At 33.5% G+C, this 16752-nt stretch overlaps 1 protein-coding gene across 1 annotated transcript in view; it reads left to right on the top strand.

Moving 5' to 3' along the window:
* Positions 1-16752, top strand: part of LOC141345465 (ras-specific guanine nucleotide-releasing factor 1) — a 69114-nt gene that overhangs the window by 9869 nt on the left and 42493 nt on the right. Inside the window, exons 2-3 of the mRNA XM_073850317.1 lie at positions 9519-9625; positions 12798-12945. Of these exons, the coding sequence (XP_073706418.1) occupies positions 9519-9625; positions 12798-12945 (255 nt within the window). The remainder of the gene's footprint in view (positions 1-9518; positions 9626-12797; positions 12946-16752) is intronic.

The raw sequence follows: 16752 nt of genomic DNA, 5'->3' as shown, positions 1-16752 counted from the left end.
AGTCTGGGATGCACAGATTATAATTCAAAGACGGGTCTCCGCATCCATTTTAATTTCTAATCAAATTTAGATTTTTTATTTTAGATTGCAGTGTTCATTCTCTAATCTAAAAAAGCACTTACTCGGCACAAAGGTGCTTTCGGGCAATCTGCGTATTGGCGTATTCACCACAAATTTGTGTTTTATTGAAAACCATCCTGCTACCTTTCTCTTCATTGTCATTGTATTTCCATACCAATCACTCTGCTCTACCATTCATTTATTGGCCCTTCTTTAATATATCTGCATTTTAGCCCATGGTTCCTATGGCAACTCCTATTTGCATGAGAAAAAGAGTGGTTGGAGGGATGTGTGTGTGTGTGTGTGTGTGTGTGTGTGTGTGTGTGTGTGTGTGTGTGTGTGTGTTTTGCGGAGCATGTAGCAGTGCGTTGCGCCTCCTTCATTAATGCTAACGCTGTTTGGGCTAAATTTGTCCTGTTCAGTACCTCTGAGGGGTCAGGGCCCATTTATAGCAAAACACTCATCTCTCTTTTGGGAACAGCTGCATTTTTGCAGCTCAACAGAATGAGCGAGTGCATGTAGACTTACTGATGCTTGCTATTTTGGTCTCCTGCAGATTGCACTTGCATTAGCACTCAAGACTGACATAATAATGAAATTTGTCCTTTACAGAGGTGTGCAAACATGAAGAACGATGCAAAAAAATAGAGCATGCAGGCTGTGCATTATGGATTTGGCTCGTAACAGTCACAGGGGATACACTTTTATATTTCTTTACAGGCCATTTCCTTTACCAAAACTGTGGTTTGCTTTGTTTAGCAAAGGCTGACGTGACAGGTAACAGGTTGCAGAATCCAGATATATGGGTGTCTGATGAAAGAATGTGAAAGGACCTGTCTGAACTCATACATTATTCAGCAACTTTGATAATGTGTCATTTAGTTCCTTTGTTTTGTTTACACAGACTGTGCTTAAAGATAACAGCAATCATTTTTGAATGTCATATCCTTTGTTTGTTACGTTTTCTGATTTTGTAACATTATCTGAGCACGTTTGAGTCTGTTGGGTGTGCGAATATACATGACTCAGCTGTAAGTTGAATGAGTCTTGACCTTGTTTATGGAAAGGGAAAGGTAAAAGAAACAGTACAGTTAAGGTCAAAAGTTTACATCCCCCTTTCAGAATCAGCTAAATGTTAATTATTTTACAGAAATCAAAGAAAACACAAAATACATGTTATTGTTTAATTAATATTGACCTGAAAAAAATATTTCACATCTGTTCTTCAGAAAAATCCTTCAGGTCCCACAAATTCTTTGGTTTTCTGGCATTTTTGTGTATTTGAACCCTTTCCAACAATGACTGTATGAATTTGAGATCCATCTTTTCACAGTGAGGACAACTGAGGAACACATATGCAACTATTACAGAAGGTTCAAACACTCACTAATGCTTCAGAAGGAAAAACCATGCATTAAGAGCCAGGGGTGAAAACTTTTGAACAGATTGGAAATGTGTACATTTTTCTTATTTCGCTTCATTTAGTACTGCCCTTCAGAGACTATAGAAGATACTTACATGATTCCCAGAAGACAAAATAGGTTAAATTTACCCTGATTGTCAAATTCCAAAAGTTTTCACCCCATGGCTCTTAATGGCTTTGCCTTTTGGAGCATCATTGAGAGTTTGTAGTTGCATATGAGTCCCTCAGTTGTGTAAAAAAATGAATCTCATAATCATACAGCCATTGTTGGTTCAAATAAACAAAATTTTGGAAAACCAAAGAATTTGTGAGACCTGAAGGATTTTTCTGAAGAACAGTGGGCGGTTTAACTGTTCAGGACTTCACTTCCTGTTCAGGATTCGTGAACAACTATCACTAAACAAAAAAACACAGCTGTGGATCATTCAGGTAACAACACAGTATTAAGAATCAAGTGTGTGTAAACTTTTGAACGGGGCCATTTTTATAAATTATAAAACTACTATTTTCTCTTGGACTATATGTAAACGTCTTTTATGTGAAATATCTTAGTCAGTACTAAATAAACAAGAACATACATTTTGGATGATCTCTCTTATTTTGGTAAAATAATTAACGTTTTGCAAATTCAGAAAGAGGGGCATAACTTTGGACCTCAACTGGGTACTTACAACAATATGTATATACGTCTATGGGCTATTTAAAAGTAAAAGGTTTTAACACATGTTTTTTCCATGCATCAGTGTTTCTAAAAAGCATATCTGAATGATTGTGAAAATGGGAATTTTTAAGGTTTGTTGGTTTGCAGATTTGTTTTTGTTTCAGATCTGTGAATTAGACTCAGTTATTGGTTGATTAAATAAGTAAACTGTACTGAGCTTGATAAAAAGTCTACAATCCTTCAGTCAAAACGTAAGGTTCCACTATGTGAACATCTGATAATGATTTCATGTCAACCACAGACTTTTAGCCTTCATTCCAATTATTCACTGCATGGTGCAGGAAACTGGTATGTCAATGTGATCAATCTCTAAATGCACCTGAGATCAACAACAATCGACTGTTTGTTAAGCCCCGCCCACTATAGTTTCTCTTGCTCACTCAGTCAAGCTTTATAGACCAATTTGGTGTAGAAGTCATAGTTACGTCATTTGCAGCTGTGCACGCATTGTGGTGGCAGATAAACACTGGTAACAAGTGGAGAAATAATCCATGGAATAATAGGAAAAATGGGTAACACTTTACAATAAGGTTCATTAGTTAACATTAGTTAACCACATTAGTTAACATGAACTAATAATGAACTGCACGTATACAGCATTTATTAATCTTTGTTAATGTTAATTTCAACATTTACTAATACATTATTTAAATTTTGTTAACATTAGTTACTGCAGTGTGAACTAACATGAACAAACAATGAACAACTGTATTTCCGTTAACTAATGTTAATAAAGATTAGTAAATACAGTAACAAATGTATTGCTCATGGTTAGTTCATGTTAGTTAATACATTAACTAATGTTTAACTAATGAACCTTATTGTAAAGTGTTACCGAAAAATGTGTTGTCAGAATCATAATGCAAATCATGACTGTTGTCAAAGACGCCATTTGAAGTTAAACACAAAATATTAAATGGACAGGCTATGGATGAAACCTGCTATGATTACTCTACTCTTAAAGCAAAAATTTGATTTAAACAATAGGTATACATAACGTTTACATATGCAGATGATTAGGGACATATTATATTAGCCCTACAGTTATAGCATGAAATACTATGTAAACCTATAACATTTTACATAACATTTACCTATTTTATCTTATAACTCGATTTAACTCAACAATAGCAAGTTTGTCAGTTCTGAGAGGAAAAAGCCAGAAGTGTTGGATATAAACTCATGATTTTAAGCCGAGGGGAAAAGAGAGAATGACTGAAGTTTTCTAATCAGAATTGTAAGATATAATCTTGAAATTGCAAGAATTAAGTCAGAATTTTGAAATATAAACTCAATTTTAATTTTTTTATATTTTTGTTCCGTGGCTTAGACTACTACTTCAAAACTGTCATTTTCTGCCACCAGCTAGGCTCTGCCTATAAAAAAAACGCTGTTTGCAAACACCAAAATTGGTCTGTAGAATGTTACACATGAATGAATTAGAGAACTGTGAGAGTGGGCTCTTTTTTAAAAAAAAATATTATGTTTTTATTTTGCCTTCTCACAATTGCGAGTTTACATCTCTCAATTTTGACTTTGTTTCTCACAATTGCAAGTTTACATCTCATATTCTGACTTTTTTTTCTCAGAATTGTGTGATACAAATTCACAGTTCTGACTTTTTTTTGCAGAATTGCAAGTTTATATCTTGCAATTGTGACTTTTTCTCAGAATTATGTTTAAACCTCTCAATTCTGACTTTATAACTGAAGATTCTGAGAACATATCAGTCTTTTTCCCCCTTACAACTGGACTTTATAACTCAAAATTGAAAGTTTATATCTCACAATTATGAGAAAAAAAAATTTAAAATGGCAAGATATGAGAAAAATCGGAATTGCGAGTTTATATCCAACAATTCTGCGAAAAAAAAATCACAATTGTGAGTTTATATCGCAATTTTGACTTGTATCTCCTAATTCTGGGGGAAAAAAATCTGAATTGTGAGATAAATAGTAGCTATAACCTTTTTTATGTTTTATTTAGTGGCGATAACGGGCTTCCTTGAGAGCCATTTAGTCACGTTGGTTTAATGTTTGCTAAGTCAGAAATTATTTGGTAAATGTGTTACCATCTCCCATTATTCGCATTAAGACAGAAACCACCTCTAGCGAATCTAAATGCTTTATTGAAAATTAAGGCGTTTCCATTAATCATTTTCAACGCAATACTTCAAAATGCACATAAAAACAAGGTGATGGAAACATGTTATAAGCTACTGTTATAAGCTACTGTTATAAGTGCCCCAGCAACAACATTTTATAGTATGTTTGACTCATTTTTGTAAAATTCTGTTTAAAACTATCCAAATAAAGCCTTTTTTGTGGCAGACAGCAGCAGTAGTAAAGTTGATCAGTAAAGTTTGGTTGTTTATGGCACTGTAGAAGAAAACTAGATGATGTTGACAAATACATTTAGTCTTTTATATGATCTCTGAAATCTGATATGCTGTGTTTATATAGCTTACTAAAATGGTTACTTCAAGTCATTTAAAGAATGTAGAATTTTTCACATTTATGCATAGATTGTTTGGAAAAATCAGCAGAAATCTTAAAAATTGATTATAGTATGGTCGGAAGTTTTGAAATGTACAGGAACAACACTTTGAGATGCCCATTCAAGTCTTTTAATTGAATAAGTTTTTTTATGTACTATTTTTCCAATACATTATATAAGGATCTGTGCGTTTGCAACCTCATTCTCTTGTTCCTGCTTTCAGTGGGTCTCCACTGCATGAGATGAATGACTGTGATGTAATTTAGCAGCGCTGATGCGTCTTGAAGGTCCGTGGTGCAGCAGAAATGGAGGTTGTTGGGGATTCAGCGCTAAGGCCTGGCTTTCTGAAATGGAGAGAAACGGGTAGCACATACAGAGCCATAGCCACTAGTGCACAGAGGAGTTGCTAGGTAACAGGTAGCATACAGTTATGTAATGCGCCATGCTCCCAGTTTACATGTTTTATGGTATTCCTCTGGAGAACTGGAGCTATCTCAGGCGCAGGGAAGTTTCCCTCAGCACATCCACTCAGACCCAGCAGATGCTTTTCTGTGTTCTCTGAACTCTCCAGACACTCGCAGTCATCAGTCCGAAAGATCAGGGAGGTGGAAACACGCAGTTTCTTATTTCTAGTATTCTTGGTGAGGTTATGCATGAAATATTGTGTCGTATTAGCATGTGCAATGGATTTTCTTGTTCATATCTTATGTTGTATTCAACTGGGTTGCTGAGATTTTACTGCAAGATTCATTGAAATTCCACATTCAGAACTCTTTCAAAAAATGCTGTTCACTGCACAAAGACTTGTTATTTATACATGTTTTTTTATTCATCTGTGCCAGTTGTCATCAGTTTCTTGGACAAGTGAGCTTTCTGGCAAAGCTCAATGCAGTTCAAATTCACAGGTCCTCTCAGTATATTTGAGAGACCTTCTAGTGGACTTTATTAGGGGATAATGTACAATTAGCTGTCATTATCCCAATATAAACTCAGAAAGGAGGTCTTTTATCATATATATAACATTTTAAAGGGCACCTATTATGCCCATTTTTAGAATATGCAGTATAAGTCTCAGGTGTACCCAGAATGTGTATGTGAAGTTTTAGCTCAGATAATTTATTATATAATTTTAAAAAAGCCTATTTTGAGTAGAAGCAGAAACATGCTGTTCTCGTCCATGGCTCTTTAAATGCAAATAAGCTGCTGCTCCCCGCCCCCTTTTCTAGAACATGGCTGTTTGGTTTTGATTATCATGTCTATCGCACAAAAATCATGTGTTTTAAAGCCACATTAGTTTAAACTTCTGATATAGGGTTTTCTAAGCATACACATCCGAAGTGAACACACAGAAAGTGGCTGTCACACGATATGTGAGTACTAAACTAAGTACTACTCTCTTTCATATGGAAGCCCCTTTCTGCCATTGAATAAAAAAATTAAAAAAGTTATTTCGACTTATCTCGCAATTCTGACTTTTTTTTCCTCAGAATTGTGAGATATATCACACAATTCTGTCAATTCTGACTTTATTTCTCAGAATTGCGAGCTTATGTCTAGCAATTCTGAGAAATAAAGTAAGAATTGCATGATATAAACTCGCAATTATGAGAAATTAAGTCAGAATTGTGTAATATATCTCACAATTCTGAGGGAAAAGTCAGAATTTGTGAGATACAAACTTGCAATTGCGAGAAAGTCAGAATTGCATGATATAAACTCACAATTATGAGAAATTATGTCAGAATTGTGTGATTTATCTCACAATTCTGAGGGAAAAGTCAGAATTGCGAGATACAAACTTGCAATTGCGAGAAAGTCAGAATTGCATGATATAAACTCACAATTATGAGAAATTATGTCAGAATTGTGTGATTATATCTCACAATTCTGAGGGAAAAAGTCAGAATTTGTGAGATACAAACTTGCAATTGCGAGAAAGTCAGAATTGCATGATATAAACTCGCAATTATGAGAAATTAAGTCAGAATTCTGTGATATATCTCACAATTCTGAGGGAAAAGTCAGAATTGCGAGATACAAACTTGCAATTGCGAGAAAGTCAGAATTGCATGATATAAACTCACAATTATGAGAAATTATGTCAGAATTCTGTGATATATCTCACAATTCTGAGGGAAAAGTCAGAATTTGTGAGATACAAACTTGCAATTGCGAGAAAGTCAGAATTGCATGATATAAACTCACAATTATGAGAAATTATGTCAGAATTGTGTGATTTATCTCACAATTCTGAGGGAAAAGTCAGAATTGCGAGATACAAACTTGCAATTGCGAGAAAGTCAGAATTGCATGATATAAACTCACAATTATGAGAAATTATGTCAGAATTGTGTGATTATATCTCACAATTCTGAGGGAAAAAGTCAGAATTTGTGAGATACAAACTTGCAATTGCGAGAAAGTCAGAATTGCATGATATAAACTCGCAATTATGAGAAATTAAGTCAGAATTCTGTGATATATCTCACAATTCTGAGGGAAAAGTCAGAATTTGTGAGATACAAACTTGCAATTGCGAGAAAGTCAGAATTGCATGATATAAACTCACAATTATGAGAAATTATGTCAGAATTGTGTGATTATATCTCACAATTCTGAGGGAAAAAGTCAGAATTTGTGAGATACAAACTTGCAATTGCGAGAAAGTCAGAATTGCATGATATAAACTCGCAATTATGAGAAATTAAGTCAGAATTCTGTGATATATCTCACAATTCTGAGGGAAAAGTCAGAATTGCGAGATACAAACTTGCAATTGCGAGAAAGTCAGAATTGCATGATATAAACTCACAATTATGAGAAATTATGTCAGAATTCTGTGATATATCTCACAATTCTGAGGGAAAAGTCAGAATTTGTGAGATACAAACTTGCAATTGCGAGAAAGAAAGTCAGAATTGCATGATATAAACTCGCAATTATGAGAAATTAAGTCAGAATTGTGTGATATATCTCACAATTCTGAGGGAAAAGTCAGAATTTGTGAGATACAAACTTGCAATTGCGAGAAAGTCAGAATTGCATGATATAAACTCACAATTATGAGAAATTATGTCAGAATTGTGTGATTTATCTCACAATTCTGAGGGAAAAGTCAGAATTGCGAGATACAAACTTGCAATTGCGAGAAAGTCAGAATTGCATGATATAAACTCACAATTATGAGAAATTATGTCAGAATTGTGTGATTATATCTCACAATTCTGAGGGAAAAAGTCAGAATTGCGAGATACAAACTTGCAATTGCGAGAAAGTCAGAATTGCATGATATAAACTCACAATTATGAGAAATTATGTCAGAATTGTGTGATTATATCTCACAATTCTGAGGGAAAAAGTCAGAATTGCGAGATACAAACTTGCAATTGCGAGAAAGTCAGAATTGCATGATATAAACTCACAATTATGAGAAATTATGTCAGAATTGTGTTATTATATCTCACAATTCTGAGGGAAAAAGTCAGAATTTGTGAGATACAAACTTGCAATTGCGAGAAAGTCAGAATTGCATGATATAAACTCGCAATTATGAGAAATTAAGTCAGAATTCTGTGATATATCTCACAATTCTGAGGGAAAAGTCAGAATTTGTGAGATACAAACTTGCAATTGCGAGAAAGAAAGTCAGAATTGCATGATATAAACTCACAATTATGAGAAATTATGTCAGAATTGTGTGATTATATCTCACAATTCTGAGGGAAAAAGTCAGAATTTGTGAGATACAAACTTGCAATTGCGAGAAAGTCAGAATTGCATGATATAAACTCACAATTATGAGAAATTAAGTCAGAATTGTGTGATATATCTCACAATTCTGAGGGAAAAGTCAGAATTTGTGAGATACAAACTTGCAATTGCGAGAAAGTCAGAATTGCATGATATAAAATCGCAATTATGAGAAATTAAGTCAGAATTGTGTGATATATCTCACAATTCTGAGGGAAAAGTCAGAATTTGTGAGATACAAACTTGCAATTGCGAGAAAGAAAGTCAGAATTGCGAGATACAAAGGTGCAATTACAAGAAAAAAAGTTATATTTTGCAATTCTGACTTTATTTCTCGCAACTGTGAGTTTTTGTCCCGCAATTTTGACTTAATATCTAGCAATTTTGACTTTTTCAATCGTACGTTTATATCTCACAGTTCTGAGAAAAATTATGCAATTTTTTATGACGCAATTTTGAAAAAAAAAAAAGTCAGAATTGTGAGATGTGAACTCGCAATTGTGAGAAAAAAAAATGTCAGAATTGTGAGATAAAAAGTCGCAATTACCTTTTATATTTTTTATTCATTGGCGGAAACGGGCTTCCATACTTTCATATCTTATTGCGCTTAAACTGTCAAATACACACAAGTTTATATTAAAAACACACATAAGTTATAAAAACACAGGTGGTTATGTTTGTGAAGGTGATGGCGTTAGAATTGGTACACCGTTGTCACTTGAGAAAACAAAAATGGCGGCGCTGTGGGTGGAAACATGCAGATTTAGGGGCGGTAATATTATAATAAGATCCTCGTCCTATGTTACTAGCGGAGCGAAATCATACGTCTCGTTTTTTCACACGCTTGCAGAGAAAAACCTACCAAAGTTACTGGGTTGTCTCTTGTCACATTTTTTGTTTGGTAGATGCACTGGGGACCTAATTATAGCACTTAAACACAGAAAAAGTTAGATTTTTTGGTGATTGGTGATTAAGATCAACTCTTATATGTCATACACTACTATAGCAAATGATATTCTTTGTAAAGTATTGTAGTCAACATGCGTTCTTGTTCTTTGTGTGTTACAGTATTATTTCACAGTCAGCTTCAACCATGAGAATCAGAAGGCTCTGGAGCTTCGTACAGAAGATGTTAAGGACTGCGATGAATGGGTGGCAGCAATATCACATGCCAGGTAAGTAAACTCTTTCAGTGAAATTCGAAAAGATCATATGTACTGTTGTCTACTTCAATGGACAGGAAGGAAAAGAGATGAAATTGCCATGTTTGTTGCCACTGTAGCCTGTTTTAGTTATGCATATGCTCTGTTTTTTGCACATTTGTGACCCGAGACCACAAAACCAGTCATTAGGGTCATTTTTTTGAGATTGAGATTTAAAAAACATCTGAAAGGTAAATTGATCTATGGTTTGTTAGGATAGGACAATATAGAGATACAACCATTTGAAGATCTGGAATCTAAGGGTGCCAAAAAATGTAAATATTGATAAAATCGCCTTTACAGTTGTCAAAATGAAGATCTTAGCATTGCGAATTACTAATCCAAAATTACGTTTTGATATATTTACAGTAGGAAATTTACAAAATATCTTAATGGAAGTTGGAACATGATCTTTACGTAATATTCTAATGATTTTTAGCATTAAAAAATGATAATTTTGACCCATACAATGTATTTTTGGCTATTGCAACAAATATACCCAAATATACTTATGACTGGTTCTATGGTCCAGGGTCACAAATATGCATGTATGTGTGCATTTATGTGCAAGCTCAGTCCTTATTCCTAGGTTTTTTTCCCACTTTGTTAGGATGTGCTTAGGAATGAGTCTTCTCATAATGGGAAGATTCTCTTCTTTAGTTTATGCTCCATATACTGATCCATTCACACGGCTTAAATGTGAAGGGGGAAAATGAATAAAGAAGAGGATTTTTTTGCGAAGTGGACAGATTCCATGTCTCATTATCTATAATTAGCCTGAAGCTTGTTTAAGCAGTCTTGGATGTTGCAGAGGTTCTGTTGGGAATATTGTTTATTTTTAGTAATGAACTTCGAATTTGAATTCTCTGTTGGGAGCTAACAAACAAAGCACAACATGTTGTGCCTTTAATAACAAAGAGCCGTAATGCAGTCAAGGACAAATGTGCAGTTTGATATGTTTTCAGTTTGTTCATGTTTATGTGAGAGTAAAGGCATGAAGCGTCAACCTTTAGAGAAATACTGTGTGTTTGTATTCAATATGGAGTTGTTGTATATAGTGAAAGAATTGTGCTGTAACAGAAACATAATAGAAAATCAGATCAGATAATGGTTTTGGCTTTTTAGTTTCTAGTTTATTACTGCCACTAGTAGTTTAAAGGTTTGTAGTCATCAACATTTGTGACCCTGGACTACAAAACCTTAAGTCTTAAGTAGCACAGGTATATTTGTAGCAATAGCCAAAAATACATTGTATGAGTCAAAATTATAGATTTTTATTTTATGCCAAAAACCATTAGGATATTGCGTAACAATCATGTTTTAATGAAGATATTTTGTAAAGTTCCTATCATAAATATATCAAAACTTAGTAATATGCATTGCTAAGAACTTCATTTGAACAGCGATTTTCTCAATATTTTGATTGTTTTGCAACCTCAGATTCTAGATTTTCTGATATTGTCCTGTCCTAACAAACCATACATCAATGGAAAGCTTATATTATTTTTTAAAAATGACCCATATGACTGGTTTTGTGGTCCAGGGCCACATTTGTGTTTGCCTTGACTTATGCCAGTGATAGTTGGAAATATTTTGCTATGTATTATGCAATTTTTTTAAAACGTTAGTAATTAGTATTGACATGACATATACGTGCTTTGACTTGCATTGAGTTTAAAAGGGAAAGTAGCATCAGAATGTGTGTATTTATGAGATAAGCGAACATGAACGGCATCATCATGTCAGGATTAATCTGTGGGAAACTCAGGAGTTCTGAGAATCCTATTGGAATCAAATAACAATTAGCATAATAAGATGTAATTTTGATTGTTTACTTTACAATTGGATTCATACTAATTCACATTTTACGTATAATAGCAATAAAGCTAGCTAAAATACACTACACCTTTCTGTTAATGAGGTTTGTGTGACAAAACTGCATTTCCCATCATTCTGTGTGTCAGCTTTAATAAGACACCTAACAATGATTGTTTTGTTTATTTTGACGCATTGATGCATTTTCTTTATAAAAAACTGAGAAAGAAATATGAAATTGCTAAACACGTGCATATTATTAATGATTTCGGCCGTTTTTTGACTATATTACGGCACTTACTCCCATCCTGTACACCCCCAAGACACTATACGCTACCGTTCAATGTTTTTTTGCAAAGAAAATAATATTTTTATTCAAAAACCATGTGTCAATTTGATGAAAAGTAACAATAAAGACATTTCCCATCACAAAAAAAATCTATTTTTTCAAATATCTGTTCTTTTGAACTTTCTATTCATCAAAAAATCTTTAAAAAACATGTATTAGGGTTTTCACAGAACTATTAAACAGCACAATTGTTTTCAAAGTTGATAATGAATGTTTCATTAAAATGATTTCTAAAGGATCATGTGACACTGGAGACTAAAAAGTTGTTATAATTGTACTAATATTGAACATTTTTGATCAAATAAATGTAGCCTTGGTGAGCATGAGAGACTTTTTTCAAAAACATTTTACAAAACCTTATCAAGCTCAAACTTTTGAATGGTGGTGGGCTATATATGTGGTTCATACATTATTGATTATTTTGCTAATTAAGAAACAACAGATAATTAAGAGCTTAACATATACGTTTTGGAGGTAATAAATAATACACACTCAGAAAACAGTGTTTCATAATCAGGAGGTGTAGTTTATTTTTAAGGAGAAGTGGTTCTGTGGAGCGGGTCTTGTGTTTGTGATGAGGCCGGATGGTGCTCCGTTCTGGTCTCAGTCTGTACTGGAGGACTATTTTGGCTGTTTATCTCTGGATGCCCTGCAGCAGTTCTAAATCTGTGTGCATAAACATGAAGGCGTCTGGATTTGCTTGCTGTTTTGAGATAAGCGCTGCTCCAACAATTCTGTTTAATTGTTGAATTTGAGCATTCACAGTTTGCTCTGATAAAGTGTGTGCTTATGGGGTTACGTGTTAACACTGTGTCTCTGCTAATGAGCTTTATTTCTAGTATAACGTGATGTTCCTCATTGTGTGGTGTGTGTATGTGTGTGCACTTATGTTTGTATTTGTGTCCTGTATGCCTTTGTGGATGGATGTGTATGTGTATGTGTGTGTTTGTATTCATATGTGTGTGTGTGTTCTGTGTGCAGCTACAGAAACCTGGCCACCGAGCATGAAACGCTCATGCAGAAGTACCTCCATCTACTCCAAATCGTGGAGACCGAGAAAACAGTTGCTAAGCAACTTCGACAACAGATAGAAGATGGGGAGATTGAGATTGAACGTCTAAAATCAGAGGTAAAATTTGTAATTCAAAGTGCTGTAGCGATTGTTTATCTATTGTAAACATGCCAGAATCGAAGGATCGAAAGATTCAGTCAAATAAAGCAGCTATTTTATTGCGTATCAAGGTGATTCTGTCTCTCAGAAGTGAAAATGTTGTGCAAAACTAAATATTCTATGCATTTCCTGAACAGCTAGTCAACTTGTTTAAGAAAGCCCCATATAAAAAGGTTGGTTTCAGGTTGACCTGACATGGTTTGCATAAGATGTGTTCACACAACAGAATTGAAAATAATGCAGGGGTTATTACAGGTATTGTTATCATTCCTGAAAAATGAAATAAAAATATTTGAAATTAGTGAAATTAAAAAATAAAAACTAGTATAATGGAAAAAGCTGAAACAAAAACAAACAAAAAAACAGCAGCTGTGGTTGCCAATAATTCACTGGAAAAATATATGGGTCAATGTTTTAGACATTGAATATGGAAGCCTGTTTCTGCCACTGAATAAAAAATACAAAAAAGTAACAGCAAGTTTTATTTATTTATTTTAGGAATTGTTTGACATGAACTCACAATTGTGAGTTGTAAAGTCAAAATAGCAGGATATAAACTTGCATTCGTGCAAAATAAAGTCAGAATTGCGAGATAAAAACTTTTCGCAAATTCTAATTTGTATCTCACAATTCTGACTTTTTCTGGCAATCGCAAGTTTATATATCGCAGTTCTCTCTTTTTTCTCTCTGTGCTGACTTTTTTCTTAGAATTGTGAGGTAAAGACTCGCAATTGCATGTTATAAATTCAGAATTGCAAGATATTCATTTGCAATTCTGAGAAAAATTAGTTTTGAGCTTGATATAAATTTTGAGTTTATATCTCGCAATTTTGACTATTTCTTAGAATTGTGAATTTATTTTTTGTAATTCTGAGAGTTTATATCACACTATTCTGAGAAAAAAGTCAGAACTGCAATTTATATCACGCAGTTCTGAGAAGAAAAGTCAGAAGTGCAAGTTTTTATCTCGCAATTCTGAGAAGTTAGGACTGTGAATTTATATCACGCAATTCTGAAAAAAAATCTGAACTGCGAGTTTATATTATACAGTTTTAAGAAAAAAGTCAGAATTGTGTTTTTATCATGCAATTCTGAGAAAAAAGTCAGAACTGCAAGTTTATATCACACAGTTTTGAGAAAAAAGGTCAGAACTGTGAGTTTATATCAAGCAGTTCTGAGAAGAAAAAAATCAGAAGTGCAAGTTTATATCACACAGTTTTGAGAAAAAAGGTCAGAACTGTGAGTTTATATCATGCAATTCTGAGAAGTTAGGACTGTGAGTTTATATCACGCAATTCTGAGAAGAAAAAATCAGAACTGCAAGTTTATATCACAGTTTTGAGAAAAAAAAATCAGAACTGTGAGTTTATATCACGCAGTTCTGAGAAGAAAAAATCAGAACTGTGAGTTTATATCACGCAGTTCTGAGAAGAAAAAATCAGAACTGTGAGTTTATATCACGCAGTTCTGAGAAGAAAAAACAGAACTGCAAGTTTATATCACACAGTTTTGAGAAGAAAAAATCAGAACTGCAAGTTTATATCACACAGTTTTGAGAAAAAAAGGTCAGAACTGTGAGTTTATTTCACGCAATTCTGAGAAGTTAGGACTGAGTTTATATCACGCAATTCTGAGAAGAAAAAATCAGAACTGCAAGTTTATATCACACAGTTTTGAGAAAAAAGGTCAGAACTGTGAGTTTATATCATGCAATTCTGAGAAGTTAGGACTGAGTTTATATCACGCAATTCTGAGAAGAAAAAATCAGAACTGCAAGTTTATATCACAGTTTTGAGAAAAAAAAATCAGAACTGTGAGTTTATATCACGCAGTTCTGAGAAGAAAAAATCAGAACTGCAAGTTTATATCACACAGTTTTGAGAAAAAAGGTCAGAACTGTGAGTTTATTTCACGCAATTCTGAGAAGTTAGGACTGAGTTTATATTACGCAGTTCTGAGAAGAAAAAAACAGAACTGCAAGTTTATATCACACAGTTTTGAGAAAAAAGGTCAGAACTGTGAGTTTATATCATGCAGTTCTGAGAAGAAAGTTTGTGAGTTTTTATCTCACAATTCTGACTTCATTTCTGATAATTGTGAGTTTATATCTCACAGTTCTGACTTCATAACACAGTTGCACAATTATATGACATAATTTTGAGACAAAAGTCAGAATTGTGTTTTCATCATGCAATTTTGAGAACAAAGTCAGAACTGCAAGTTTATATCACAGTTTTGGAAAAAAAAGGTCAGAACTGTGAGTTTATATCACGCAATTCTGAGAAGAAAAAAATCTGAACTGCAAGTTTATATCACACAGTTTTGAGAAAAAAGGTCAGAACTGTGAGTTTATATCATGCAATTCTGAGAAGTTAGGACTGAGTTTATATCACGCAATTCTGAGAAGAAAAAATCAGAACTGCAAGTTTATATCACAGTTTTGAGAAAAAAAAATCAGAACTGTGAGTTTATATCACGCAGTTCTGAGAAGAAAAAATCAGAACTGCAAGTTTATATCACACAGTTTTGAGAAAAAAGGTCAGAACTGTGAGTTTATTTCACGCAATTCTGAGAAGTTAGGACTGAGTTTATATTACGCAGTTCTGAGAAGAAAAAAACAGAACTGCAAGTTTATATCACACAGTTTTGAGAAAAAAGGTCAGAACTGTGAGTTTATATCATGCAGTTCTGAGAAGAAAGTTTAGAACTGTGAGTTTTTATCTCACAATTCTGACTTCATTTCTGATAATTGTGAGTTTATATCTCACAGTTCTGACTTCATAACACAGTTGCACAATTATATGACATAATTTTGAGACAAAAGTCAGAATTGTGTTTTCATCATGCAATTTTGAGAACAAAGTCAGAACTGCAAGTTTATATCACAGTTTTGGAAAAAAAAGGTCAGAACTGTGAGTTTATATCACGCAATTCTGAGAAGAAAAAAATCTGAACTGCAAGTTTATATCACACAGTTTTGAGAAAAAAGGTCAGAATGGTGAGTTTTTATCTCGCAATTCTGACTTCATTTCTGAGAATTGTGATTTTATATCTCACAGTTCTGACTTCAAACACAATTGCGCAATTATATCACATAATTTTGAGACAAAAGTCAGAATTGCGAGATGTAAACTCACAATTGTGAGATAAAAAGTCGCAATTAACTTTTTTATTTTTTCTTTACTGGTGGAAACGAGCTTCCATAATTGCAAGATGGCATATTGGTGCCTATATATTTTATAACCATACATTTCTTCAATTAATATATTATCAGTATACCAGTCTACTTGACAAAATCTGCTTTTTGCTGTAAACAATACTGATCAACACTAACAGTATAGGTGACACAATAGAAAGCCATGTGATGAATCATTTTATTGTAAATAAAACATGGCCAGTAATTGTATATATAAAAACAAACATACACACAAAGACAAAACTCCATGAATAATGCAATAAACATATGAACAGCATAACTGAATAATAATAAATGAGACACAAAAAAATATAATGCATATTACTAATGTCAAAGAAAAAACTATTTAAAGAAAATATAATCATATTTTATGTGTCACATAGGGACTTGTACTGTTAATTTTTTTAAATGAATTGTTTGTACTTTCAAAAACCATAAATGTTACTTTATTTTACAGTAAAATAAGGGGTAGATTATAGGCTAAGCTATCAGGCTAATTGACTAATGATGTGCTAAGCTAGTACTATGAACACTTAGTCTGCCAAACAAGAAAAATAATTTACAGTAAC

This window comes from Garra rufa, chromosome 11 (assembly GCF_049309525.1).
Source record: "Garra rufa chromosome 11, GarRuf1.0, whole genome shotgun sequence".
Taxonomy (NCBI): Eukaryota; Metazoa; Chordata; class Actinopteri; order Cypriniformes; family Cyprinidae; genus Garra; species Garra rufa.
The sequence above is the reverse complement of the archived record's forward strand: the minus strand, read 5'-3'. Positions and strand labels throughout refer to the sequence as shown.